The following is a 12,818-nucleotide window of genomic DNA, read 5'->3' as shown; positions in this document are numbered from 1 at the left end:
GTGGGTAAATCAGACACTCTTTGTTATACAGTGTTGTGTGTCAATTCTACCTTATACCGTTATGCATAATACTGTTTGCTGAATCTTGCCCAGCCATGTTTAGAGTTCTTAATTTGAACTATTTTATATAATAATATAATTTTTAATATAGTTACAACTTGTTTCAGGTTGTGATTCAAACAGTTTCGTGGACACTGAGGAAGTGAGAAGACGACGTTTGGCATACCTAGCTGGAACCAGCAGTAGGCACAGTAGTGACTTATTGCCCAGCACATCAAAAAGTGTCAACACCTAATAACAAACTAATTGTTTTGTTTGACTTCTAGTCAGTGATGCCTATTCTAATGTTTTCTAAACAAGAGGCTTTACGATGTATTGAACTAACACTCCAGGAATGACCAGTTATCTCATTGCCTTGTGTTTTTTTGTGGCTCCACTATCCCTGTGAAAATTGTACATTTTTGTTTCCTAGGATTTATTAATGGTAACCGGTTTATTTGTTATTATTCAAGGTATTGATAAACCGAATTTTATACATTAATATATTTTAGTCATTAGCCTACATCAGCATAATATTAGCTTTTGTATGTTACGACAATGCATTGTAGATTTTTCTGCAGTTCAGAATGACGGATTGTTGGTTGTTTAAATATTATACTATTTCTATAGACTTCTTTTGTATTCCATGTGGAAAAATGTTATATTGAACTGTCATATATAAACAATGTGTTAAATCTTGCCAATGCATTTGTTAGAAAAGCTTTGTTAATATATTTCAACTGACAACTGATTTTGTTAGTTGTTTTATAATTGACTATAAAAACTTCCTTTGCCTGTCATTGAAAAATCTGTATTTGAACTCTGATGAGAGAGACTTCTTCTTTGACAATAAAATTGTGAAAATAATTGAAATTAACCTTAAAAATATGTGCACAACTGTAGGCAAGGCAAGTTTGTTAACCTTTTTAAGTGTATTTGTGTGTCAAGAAATGTAGTGAAGGAAGAAGGGTGTTCTGGTCTTTATGTAGTTTCTCTCTCTCATGTTTAATGTACTGAGATTTTTCTTGTTTCAAAATTAAATTTAACATGTCATTAGCTGTGATAGATTAATGTAGCCATTTTGTCTCGTTTTAAATGTACATTTTATTTTCTTACACCTCTTGTTTAATGTTTACTGCAGTATTTGTAGATAATAAATTGTGTTTTCTTTAAGATACTTTTGCATCCTGCTAAAGGACTTGTATATTTTAAAGGAAAAAAGGTTTCTCTTAAGAGTAACTAACCTTCAAACTTTCACACCTTTGGAATTTCTCCTACCAATTGGATAAGAAGTATCTGTGGTAGTCTCATAGTTGTTTGAAGAAATTATTATTATCATCATCGTCCCAAGATTGTTGAGGTTAAAAAAACTGATTATTTTTGCATTTCCATTGATAAATGATATGATTTATTAACCAAAGGAATTATACGTATATTTAGTGTGTATAGTAAAGTCACTGGCGAGACCCCAGTTAGAGTATGGTCTCAGTGTATGCATAACTTGATTCGAAAATTGGAAAAGATTCAGAAGTAAGTAGCAATATTTGTTCTGGATGGTTTTGTACAAAAGAGTAGTGTTATGAAAATATTGCAAACTTTGGGCTGGGAAGATTCGGGAGTAACGAGAACGAGCTGCTGGACTGAGCGTTATGTTTCAAGCTGTCAGTAGAGAAAGATATTGGAATGGAATGATATTAGTAAATGAATAAGCTTGAATGAAGATTTTTTAAATGAAGATAAAGTTGGAATTCAAGGGGACAGATTAGGGCAAATATTTGTTTATAGGAAGATGATTTAGGGATTGGAATAATTTACCAAAGATGTTCAGTAGGTTTCTGACTTCTTTGAAATCTTTTAAGAAGAAAACTACCTAAGCAATCACACACCCCCACCCACTACGGTAACACATAAAGATACATGACATAATCACAAATACCTACCTCACTTATCTTTCTTCATAAATTACCGTGGATGGACTGGAACGAACTAAGACAGTTCGGAGCTGGACCCGCACGTAGACAAAAAGGGGAAAGGACAGAAAGGCAGGAACCCATAATCCCCATGAATAAAAAAATGGATCCAAAAAATGTGGGGTTTATTATCAACACACAATACTAAAATGAAAACAAGAAAATGGGAAGCTGCTTGGTAAAGTCACTCACATAATTGCAGGCAAAATGCATATTGAACAGGACCATGTTCAACAACATACAGTAGAACCTCGATAATTCAAAATCGGTTACTTCAAAATCCCACGTAATTCGAAGAAGCTCTCGTTCCCGGAAACATGAGATACCGTTTTGCATGTTATTTAAATTGTCGGCCCCATTACCGAAATTCAGACTTTTATTTCGAAACTGCTTTTACATTTTAAAACAATAGTATGTTAGAGTAATTTCAACTCGAAATTTATCCGCGCCATAATAGAACGCGTGTTCCAGAACGTGGAGGGGTACGGTAGCTTTCCGCACTTACTCACTTCGGTGGGTCTACAGGGCGCTTCATGATTGCCAATTTGAATGAAATCAGAATTCTTTTGTATTCAGCCTTTTCAGGAACGCCGTAATATCACGCAACAGGCAGTGTGCGGGAAAACAGAATGCGCGAACACTGGCGATGCCGACAGTTGACGAAAAAGCGTGGCTCATATAATAAATTCGTAGGCACCGAACAATACTGTCATTGCCGATAAAACTGCATTGCTTTATTTTAATGCGAGCCCAAACGGTCTTATGGTTTTAAAGGAGAAAGTGCCAGCCGGAGAATCGTACAAGGGTCGGGGATGGGGGTCATTGTAGTGCGTTGCAATTGCAATGCACTAATGCACATGGAAGCGAGAAACTTTATCCCCTCGTCATAGAAAAATTCGATAAGCTACGTTTTAAGGGTGTCGGGCACTTTCCATCCCAGTACAAAGCATATAAAAATGCAAACAGTACAGATATCCAAAAAATAATGCATTTGCACAAGGGAACCAGCATAATTTATCCTCGTCTTTGAATTGTGTGATTTTTTCTTTTGTTGTGTGAGGTTATGTTCGTCAGTGATTTATCCAAGTGCATTATTTGAACATTGTAAATGCACCTTGTTGGATACATTTCGGAAATAGTTTTTCTATGGCATTGGAAAGGTTTAAACTGTGAATCGAGGTGATTGCATGTATTAATGGGTCTTAGAATACTTTGTGACGCGGCAAGTGTTTACATTTCTGAAGTACGAGAAAAGTGCCACGGCGGGAAATCGTACAAGGATAGAGTCATAGGAAAGTTTGATTTTAAGGGCATCGGGTACTTTCTGTGTAAATACAAGACATCTAAAATGCATACAGTATAGTACTCCAATGAATAAAGCACCTGCACATGGGAGCCAGCATAGATTTCTCCTCGTCTTTGAATCGTGCTTTTTTTTCCTTTCTTTCGTTGCGTGAGGTTATATTTGCAGTGAGATATGCAAGTGCATTATTTGAATACTGTAAATGCGCCTTTTTTTGGATAATTTTGGAAATGGTTCTTTTTTCATGGCATTTGAAAGGTGTAAACCATGAATCAAGGTTAACTGCATGCAGTAACGGGCTGGGAATATTTCGTAACGCGGCAAGGGTTGGTACTTCTGAATTGCGAATTGGCGGTTAATTCAAAATCACGTAATTCGAAGTCCGATTTTTGAGTCCCAACGACTTCGAATTAACGAGGTTTTACTGTAGTAGGTTTCTGTATTTCTCGGCGAGAGTACACACAGTCGCCCAATTCAGTTCAGTACGACCACATATATGAATACAAACTTTCTCTGAAAATGCATGAAAATGTGACGTGGAACATGTTACCAAAGGAACCAAAAAAATGGAACCAGCCTGGGATAATATAATCGTATGAATACGAACCGCGGACATATCGAAAGTTAGTATTCCCGTGCTCCAAACTGGCGTCAGCTCAATGTAAGCACATCACAACAACAATGCCAAAAGCACAGCCTCCCCAAGAAGCAGAGTAAATATTCAAGATGATGTTGCCACAGTTACAAAAACAAAACACAAATGCCGACAATAGGGCAGATAACGGCCTAGAAATATAAAATAGCACATCACACAGCCCCAAACCGGCCAAATAAACCAAAAGCAGAAAAGAAAAAGAAAAATTAAGAGATACGGAGAGTACTATAAACCGCACTCAGGCAGACAGCACAGACGCACACATACAGATAAGAACAGAGACCCAATATAAAAATTGACCCAAACTAGGTCGGCGCATCAAGACATGCAACGTATACGTTCGCACAAGATGGCAACGGATATCATGGACTCACGAGCTTGGTTCAAACACCACAGATACAATGCTGCACCGCCACAAAAATAGGCAAGGCTGATCCAAATATAATCGTGGCAGTCATAACTTTCGTCGACCCACTACCCAGGACATCCAAATTGCCTCACGAGGACAAACATGGATTAAACCCCGTAGCGTCAAATCATACCATATACCAGTGCTCAACCATGATTCAAAATGACGAGAAAACAGAAGTGCATGGTCTCAAAACCCATAAACACTCAGACCCAGACAAATGGATAGGTAGATAGGTAGATACCACTCTCCGCTCTCGCGCGTGTGCACATAAAGAAGGAAAAAATTTAAAACATACACAAAATAAATTAACTAAGAGCCCGCAAAGACAGGTAATAAAAGACCACGGAAACGCAATCCCATAGAACCGTTCTTGTAACTATGACACGTGAAATAAAATTAAATACCTGGGAGCAGCACATCCAGAATCTCAAAAATATTTATATCAATCAGAATAATGATTCCCAGCAGAGAACCGAGTGTTGAAACAAGTAAATCCAAGATAGGAACAATTCGTAGATCAAGAAGCACATCTTAAATCCCAGTTTGCTCATCATTTTCAGTCCCTCCATTGTTGGTTTCACGAGCAGACCAACTTAACACTCTGGGGCCCGGTTTCTTCAACTCTATGTTAAATTTTGCTTAACAAATGTTAACTAACAATTGTTACTAATTTAACACTTCGTTTAAAAGTACCCTGTTTCACGAACATATTTCCAACATTTGTTACGAAACAATTGTTAAAGACAAATTAACACATTTCCGTAAGATTTCTGAACGCGTTTGGCAGTGAGCGTCTTTTGTTTCTTTACATATAGCGCTCCTAGTGGCGTGTTGAAATAGTATTTTGTCGCGCAGACACATGGTTGACATTATTATAGGTTATGGTTAGCGGAGACCGCTAAGAAGTAAACATGTCAAGTAAGAGACAACAACAGCGTTATTATGATAAATGCGAGACAAATGTTGTTATATTTATATCATTCTTGTAGGAGTGCAATCTAAGGTTCCTACATCACCGGGAAAATGTGATAATTGATATGTTTTGAATGATTTTCGGGCATTATTTTATTGCGGGGAAAATAATGTAGTGCCTTGTTAATGCAGCAGTGGCAGCAGGAATTCTTTGTATAATTCTACACACTCTTTTCTTGCCTTCGTGAACATAGTCGCCTACAATTAGGCTTTTTTCTAAAAAAAGAAAAAAAAGAAGAAAAAAAAACACTATTCGTTTTGGACGTCGACCTATGAAGATCTTTTACCCCTACAATTAGGCCTACATGGAAAGTGTCTCGAGGTCAGATGTCATAACAAACCTCCGCTTCGGACGAAGTGGAGGTGATATAACACTAAAGGCGAACAAATTTTACTTAAACATGTCAGGTCCGCAACCTAATAACTTCTGAAAAATTGATGAATCCCCGATTCCAATGCAAGGCGTGTATACTTAGGAGTTGTGGCATAGCGGTCATCGTACTTGTCTGCGAGCGTCGTAGACGTGAGTTCGAGTCTCGTTTCAGGGAACGTTATTTAAAAATTGGAACAAAAATATTACGCAAATTATAGTACCGGTACACTTTATTTTCTACCTGAAATTAATATAGGTGTAAACGTTCTCACAGTTACTGCTGGATCTCTTTCTCTGTATATATATTAATTTCTTCTTAATCTGTTTATCCTCCAGGGTCGGTTTTTCCCTCGGACTCAGCGAGGGATCCCATCTCTACCGCCTCCTCAAGGGCAGTGTCCTGGAGCTTCGGGATTTGGGTCGGGGGATACAATTGGGGAGAATGATCAGTACACCCCCCCCCCCAGACGGCCTCACCTGCTATGTTGAACAGGGGCCTTGTGGAGGGATGGGAAGATTGGAAGGGACAGGGAAGGAAGAGGCCGTGGCCTTAAGTTAGGTACTATCCTGACATTTGCCTGGAGGAAAACTGGGAAACCACGGAAAACCACTTTGAGGATGGCTGAGATGGGATTCGAACCCTCCTCTACTCAGTTGACCTCCCGAGGCTGAGTGGACCCCGTTCCAGCCCTCATACCACTTTTCAAATTTCGTGGCAGAGCCAGGAATCGAACCCGGACACCCGGATTGGCAGCTAATCACGCTAACCACTACACCATAGAGGCGGATATATTAATTTGAGGTAGGAGATAAAGTTCCACTGCAATTTGATCATTACTTTTATTCGCATTTTTACCTTCACATTCCTTGAAATAATAATTAAATTTGTATTTTAAAAAAAGTACGCTAACGTGGGACTTGAACTCTCGTCGTCGCGGTTTGTAGACAAGTACGATGACCACTCGGCCACCGCTACACTTGACTGTTTTGCAACTTTTCAAGTATATACGCGGTGCTTTACAATCAGGAATTCATAATTTTTTTGGAAATTATTAGGTTCAAGTTAAATGTGTTCGCATTTTAGTGTTCTATCCACTCCACGTGGTCCGAAGCGGATCCTGCTTCATGACATTTGTCCTCATTTTTTTCGAAAATGAAACTGTACGGTATTGACCCAAACCCTTCTACACGAATTACTGTTGAGTTTCCCCTAACAGGTACATTAAGCTAGTTGAAATCGATTGGACGCAGGGTCTGACGCATCCTTGTAAATTCTATAAGGAACTGGTGCACTGGAGAGATTGGTAAGTTGCAATCTGTTGGAAACTCTAACGTATTTTCTATATCGTCTAGTACCTTGTTCATTATGGCTTTGAAATTAGAAATCTTTCTTCTGACGACTCTAAAAGGTCGTTATTTCTTAGTATGGGTCGTCCTTTGCCTTCTTCAGTTTATAAATAGTCCTCATACAGCAGTAAAGCTTCAAACTTACGTCTTCCACATGCCTCCATTTTTAAATTCTAGCAACTGTTAAGAGGTTTAACACAGGGGTGCTGCTAGGTTAATTTAACACAAGTAATAACAATTGTTAGAGCTAACAATTCTTGATGAGACGACCATTTTGTTAAATTGTGTGTTAAGTCTCCTTAACAACAGTGTTAACACTTAACATTCGTTGAAGAAACCAGGCCTGGGAGCGAGAGAGAGACTGAAACACAACACAAATGGTTAGAGCGCCATCTTCAAGGAGAAACTATAAGTTTCATGTCACATTTTAGTAATGTTATCACTAATGGCGACAACAACAGTCAAGGAGAAGTAAAAATAAGTGCATCACCACAGCTTGATGCGGCACAGCAATTGATAAGGAATCTGCCCTCTGGGTGATAGTCCCAAAATGTAGATCAATGGTGATTGATTGATTGATTGATTGATTGATTGATTGATTGATTGATTGATTGATTGGATTGATTGATTGATATGTACACAGTTAACTTGCTCATGTTAGTAGTATGCTTATAACCACAATTAACTTTCAACTTTTTCAGCTTCAGGGAGCATTTATTCCAACAGAAGGCAACCTGACATCCTGGTTCAATGTCTCTTGTCTACCTCACATAGTACGTAACTCTCAACTTTCGCAACTTCAAGGGGCAGTTATTTCATCAGATTAGACCACCACTATGGCACTAGCATGGACTTTCCCTGTGCTTAACTTCTTCACAAGAAAACTCAGGAGTAGAGCCCGGATTATATGTAATTACATTTTCTGTTCCCATATACAGTAAAACCTCGTTAATTCGAAGTCGTTGGGACTAAAAAATCGGACTTCGAATTACGTGATTTCGAATTAACCACGAATTCGCAATTCAGAAGTACCAACCCTTGCCGCGTTACAAAATATTTTAAGGCCCTGTTACTGCATGCAGTTAACCTTGATTCACAGTTTATACCTTTCCAATGCCATGAAAAAAGAACTATTTTAAAAAATGTATCCAAGAAGGTGCATTTACAGTATTCAAATAATGCACTTGGATATCTCACTGGCAAACATAACCTCACGCAAAGAAAGAAAGAAAAAGGGAAAAAAAAGCATGATTCAAAGACGAGGAGAAATCCATGCTGGCTCCCATGTGCAAGTGCTTTATTCATTGAATTACTACTAACCTGTATGTATTTTAGATGCCTTGCATTTACATAGAAAGTACCTGATGCCCTTAAAATCAAACTTCCCTACGACTCTACCCTTGTACGATTTCCCGCCATGGCACTTCTCTCGTACTTCAGAAATGTAAACACTTGCTACGTCACAAAGTATTCTAAGACCCATTAATACATGCAATCACCTCTATTCACAGTTTAAACCTTTCAAATGCCGTGAAAAAAAACTATTTCCGAAATGTATCCAACAAGGTGCATTTACAATGTTCAAATAATGCACTTGGATAAATCACTGACAAACATAATCTCACGCAACGAAAGAAAAAATCACATGATTCAAACACGAGGATAAATTATGCTGGTTCCCCTGTGCAATTGCATTATTTTTTGGATTTCTGTACTGTTTGCATTTTTAGATGCTTTGTACTGGCATGGAAAGTGCCTGACACCCTTAAAACATTGTGGCTTATCGAACTTTCCTATGACGAGGGGATAAAGCTTCTCGTTTCCATATGCATTGCAACGCAATACAGTAATCCCCATCCCCCACCCTTGTATGATTCGCCGGCTGGCACTTTCTCCTTTAAAACCGTAAGACCGTTTGGGCTCGCATTAAAATACAGCAATGCAGTTTCGTCGGCAATGACAATATTGTTCGGTGCCTTCGAATTTATTATATGAGCGACGTTTTTTCGTCAACTGTCGGCATCACCAGTGTTCGCGGATCCTGTTTTTCCGCACACTGCCTGTTGCGTGATATTACAGCGTTCCTTAAAAGGTTGAATTCAAAAGAATTCGAATTTCATTCAACTTAGCAGTCATAAAGCGCACTGTAGACCCACCGAAGTGAGTGTAAGTGTGCAAAATTAGCCATCCACGTTCCGGAACACGCGCACTATTATGACGCGGATAAATTTCTAGTTGAAATTACTCTGTAACATAATCATCATCATCATCATTTCCCTTTATCCAGCTGTAGCCGGGTAGGGGCAAATATGGTTCCTCTCCACTTTCTTCGGTCTTTCCACCACTCCTCTTCCAACACTGTGTCCCAGTCCAGGTTTCTTTCTATAATGCTGCGTTGGATGGTATCCTTCCATCTCAATCGTGGTCGTCCACGGCCTCTCCTTCCTTGAATTTGCATTTCCATCACCTTTTTTGGCATTCTTTCGTCGCTCATTCGCTTTATGTGCCCAAACCATCTTAGTCGGCTCTTCTCTATTCTATCCTTCATTTTTTCCACTCCAATTTCTTCCCGGATTTTCTCATTCCTTATTTTGTCTCTTCTACTCTTCTGTATCATACTCCTTAAGAATTTCACTTTTTTGCCTGCCTGTATTCGACTCTCATCCTTCTTTGTCATTGTCCAAGTTTCTGCTCCGTAAGTTGTTATGGGTACGTAATACATCTTGTACATAGTATCCTTTGCTTTCATTGGCACATCTTTGTCCCATAACATATTTCTTACACTATGATAGAAACAACTTCCAGCTTGAATCCTTTTACTAATCTCAGCATCCAGTCGAGCATTCTCCATTAATTCACTCCCCAGGTATTTAAACGTTTCCACTACTTCCAGGGACTTGTCTGCAAGTCTAATCTGACCTTTCCCTTCTTTCTCCCCTCTAGTCATAACAAGAGTTTTACTCTTTTCTACACTTATTTTCAATCCACATTCTTCAATCTTCCCATTCACCACATTCAACTGTTCTTGAACCTTCCTGTCGTCTTCTCCCCAAATCACAATATCATCTGCAAATAACATCATGTTCATTTCTCTTCCTCCATATGCTGCTTTTGTCATTCTCATGATGTCATCCATTACTATTGTAAACAGGATTGGTGATAGAACACTTCCCTGTCTCAGCCCACTAGTTATTTTGAACCAACTTGTCCTGCCAACTTGTGTTTGCACGCAACTACAACATTCCTTATACAATGCCATGATCATTTTTATTAATCCCTGTCCAATTCCTTTTTGCACCAGACTGTCCCAAACTTCCGTCCTAGGGACACTGTCATATGCCTTTTCAATATCAATGAATGTCATCACCATATCATTCCCGTACTCCCAATACTTTTCCATTAGTTGTCTCATAATGAAAATGGGCTCTATTGTTGACCTTCCACTTCTGAAACCAAACTGATTTTCCTGTATCTGCTTCTCAACCCTCAACCTTATTCTACTTTCCAGTATCCTTTCCATTATCTTAGCAACATGGGATATTAGAGTAATTCCCCTGTAGTTCTTCAAAACTTTCTTATCACCTTTCTTGAAAATTGGGATGATTATTCCTTTTTGCCAATCCTCAGGGACCTCCTTATTCTCCCAGACATTCCTGAGAATCCGATATGTCCACTGCAGGCCTACAGCTCCAGCTGCCTTTATCATCTCCACTGAAATTTCATCTATTCCAGCAGTTTTTCCATTTTTCAATTTTCTTACTGCCATTTCAATTTCATTCATTGTAATTTCTTTATCCATTTCTTCGTCAACTAATTGCCTTTCCTGGTTGTCCATTGAATGACTGTCATCCGTTCTTATGTTCAGCAGCTTCTGAAAATACTCTCTCCATCTATATCTTATTTCTTCTGGCTTTGTTAAAATTATGCCACCTTCATCCTTCACAAATCTGGTGTTTACTTGATCTCTCTTTTTGTTTCTTAAGATACCATACAGTAATTTCTTGCTGCCCTGCGTATCATCTCTCAATGTCTGTATGAATAAGGCCCAGCTTTTCCTCTTTTCTTCCTCCACTACTTTCTTGGCCAAATTCTTTGCCTCCACATATTTTCTTCTACTTTCTTCAGTCTTAGATGTTTTCCATGCTTTCCATGCCATTTTCTTTTCCTTCACTTTAATCTTTACCCTATCATTCCACCAGTGTGTTTCTTTGTCTTTCACATTTCCTGATGTTCTACCACACACCTTTTCTGCACATCCAACCAGTGCTGTAACATACTGTTGTTTTAAAATGTAAAGGCAGTTTCGAATTAAAAGTCTGAATTTCGGTAATGGGGCAGACATTGTACTTCGAATTACGAATTATCCGTATTTCGATTTAAACAATTTAAATAACATGCAAAACTGTATCTCATGTTTCCGGGAACGAGAGCTTCTTCGAATTAGGTGGGATTTTGAATTAACCGATTTCGAATTATCAAGGTTCTACTGTATGTAGCTACAAGAAAAGCTAAAATGTTGGAGAATCACACTAAAAGGACCACTATTCCAGGACTTTTAAGTTACATGTTTTTACATATTTTGAAGCATAACAAATATTTCAATAAATATTACATATTTTAAATATTTTGAAGGATATTGACATTTAAAAAAAATTCTTGTGCACTAATTTTACATCGACTTAAGGTTTTTAATTGAACACTTTAGGCTCTTAACATCTAAAAATAATTTAATTTAAAATTAGGTATTCTATCAAACAATCGCATCCCTTAGCTATATTGGTGCAATTCTTGGGTGTCTCCAGTTGTGACTTTCAATCTTCTCTTGCACAAACTTTGTCACATTGTTGTCCTCTCAGATTTAGTGACTCTTCTTTTGTGATCCCCTCCTCAGTCCTTGATTTAATGTCACATGTCAAAAGTGGTTCTTTCTTTCTTTCTTTCTTCTTCCATTATTGCCCATGATTTACTTCCTGAAAGGCCTACACTCCATACAAAAGTGTTCAGAGACATTTATCTAATGAGCATATCTGTATTCCATGAGATCAAATTTCTTCTCTCTTCATAAGGACCTTTCTTGTTTGAGCAAGTCTACAATTAAATATTTATTTGCCAGGCAATTTGAAATATGCACCAATGAGTTCATCTGAAGTTGATAGGTTATCTATATACAGGTGGCGTACGATAAGTCACTTGAATTTTTTCGTGAATAACACATTTGTTGTTGACAAGATTTGTAATTTATTGATGTAGAAGTGAAGAATATAGCTTGGAAATACAACCTAATGAATCAAATGTCCAATATGACTGCCGTTTTGTTTTACAACTTCTTCAAGTCGCACACGTGCATTTGTGACGACTCTCCGATACAAATCTTCTGGAATGGTGCGGCATAACTCCACAATGATGGCCCTAAGTTGCACCGCATTTTTGGGTTTTCTGTGGTACATCTCCTCTTTAAGGAACACCCAAAGGAAGAAGTCACATGGGTTAATGCCCAGGCTGTGAGGCGGCCACATTCCTCCTCCTTCATAACGTTCTGGAAATCTGTTTGACAATGCCCTAAGGCCAAGTCTCTCGTGTAGGAAATCAAGCGCAATGTTGGCAGTATGGGGGGCATGCTCCATCCTGCATTAACCATTGTGCCTGCAATGGAAGACCTGTGGCCATGAGTTGAGGAAAGAACTGGTTTCGCAGCATGTCTAAGTAGCGTTCACCGGTTACTGTAGCATCGAAGAAAAACGGACCGA

General features: G+C 38.4%; 1 protein-coding gene across 1 annotated transcript in view; it reads left to right on the top strand.

Annotated features, from left to right (window-relative positions):
- LOC136884329 (ataxin-3) overlaps positions 1 to 1,216 on the top strand; it is a 141,845-nt gene extending 140,629 nt beyond the window's left edge. The window contains exon 6 of the mRNA XM_067156431.2: positions 168 to 1,216. Within this exon, the coding sequence (XP_067012532.2) occupies positions 168 to 295 (128 nt within the window). The 3' untranslated portion in view covers positions 296 to 1,216. The remainder of the gene's footprint in view (positions 1 to 167) is intronic.
- The last annotated feature ends 11,602 nt before the right edge of the window (positions 1,217 to 12,818 follow it).

This window comes from Anabrus simplex, chromosome 1 (genome assembly GCF_040414725.1).
Source record: "Anabrus simplex isolate iqAnaSimp1 chromosome 1, ASM4041472v1, whole genome shotgun sequence".
NCBI lineage: Eukaryota > Metazoa > Arthropoda > Insecta > Orthoptera > Tettigoniidae > Anabrus > Anabrus simplex.
This window is presented reverse-complemented; position numbering and strand designations above follow the sequence as displayed.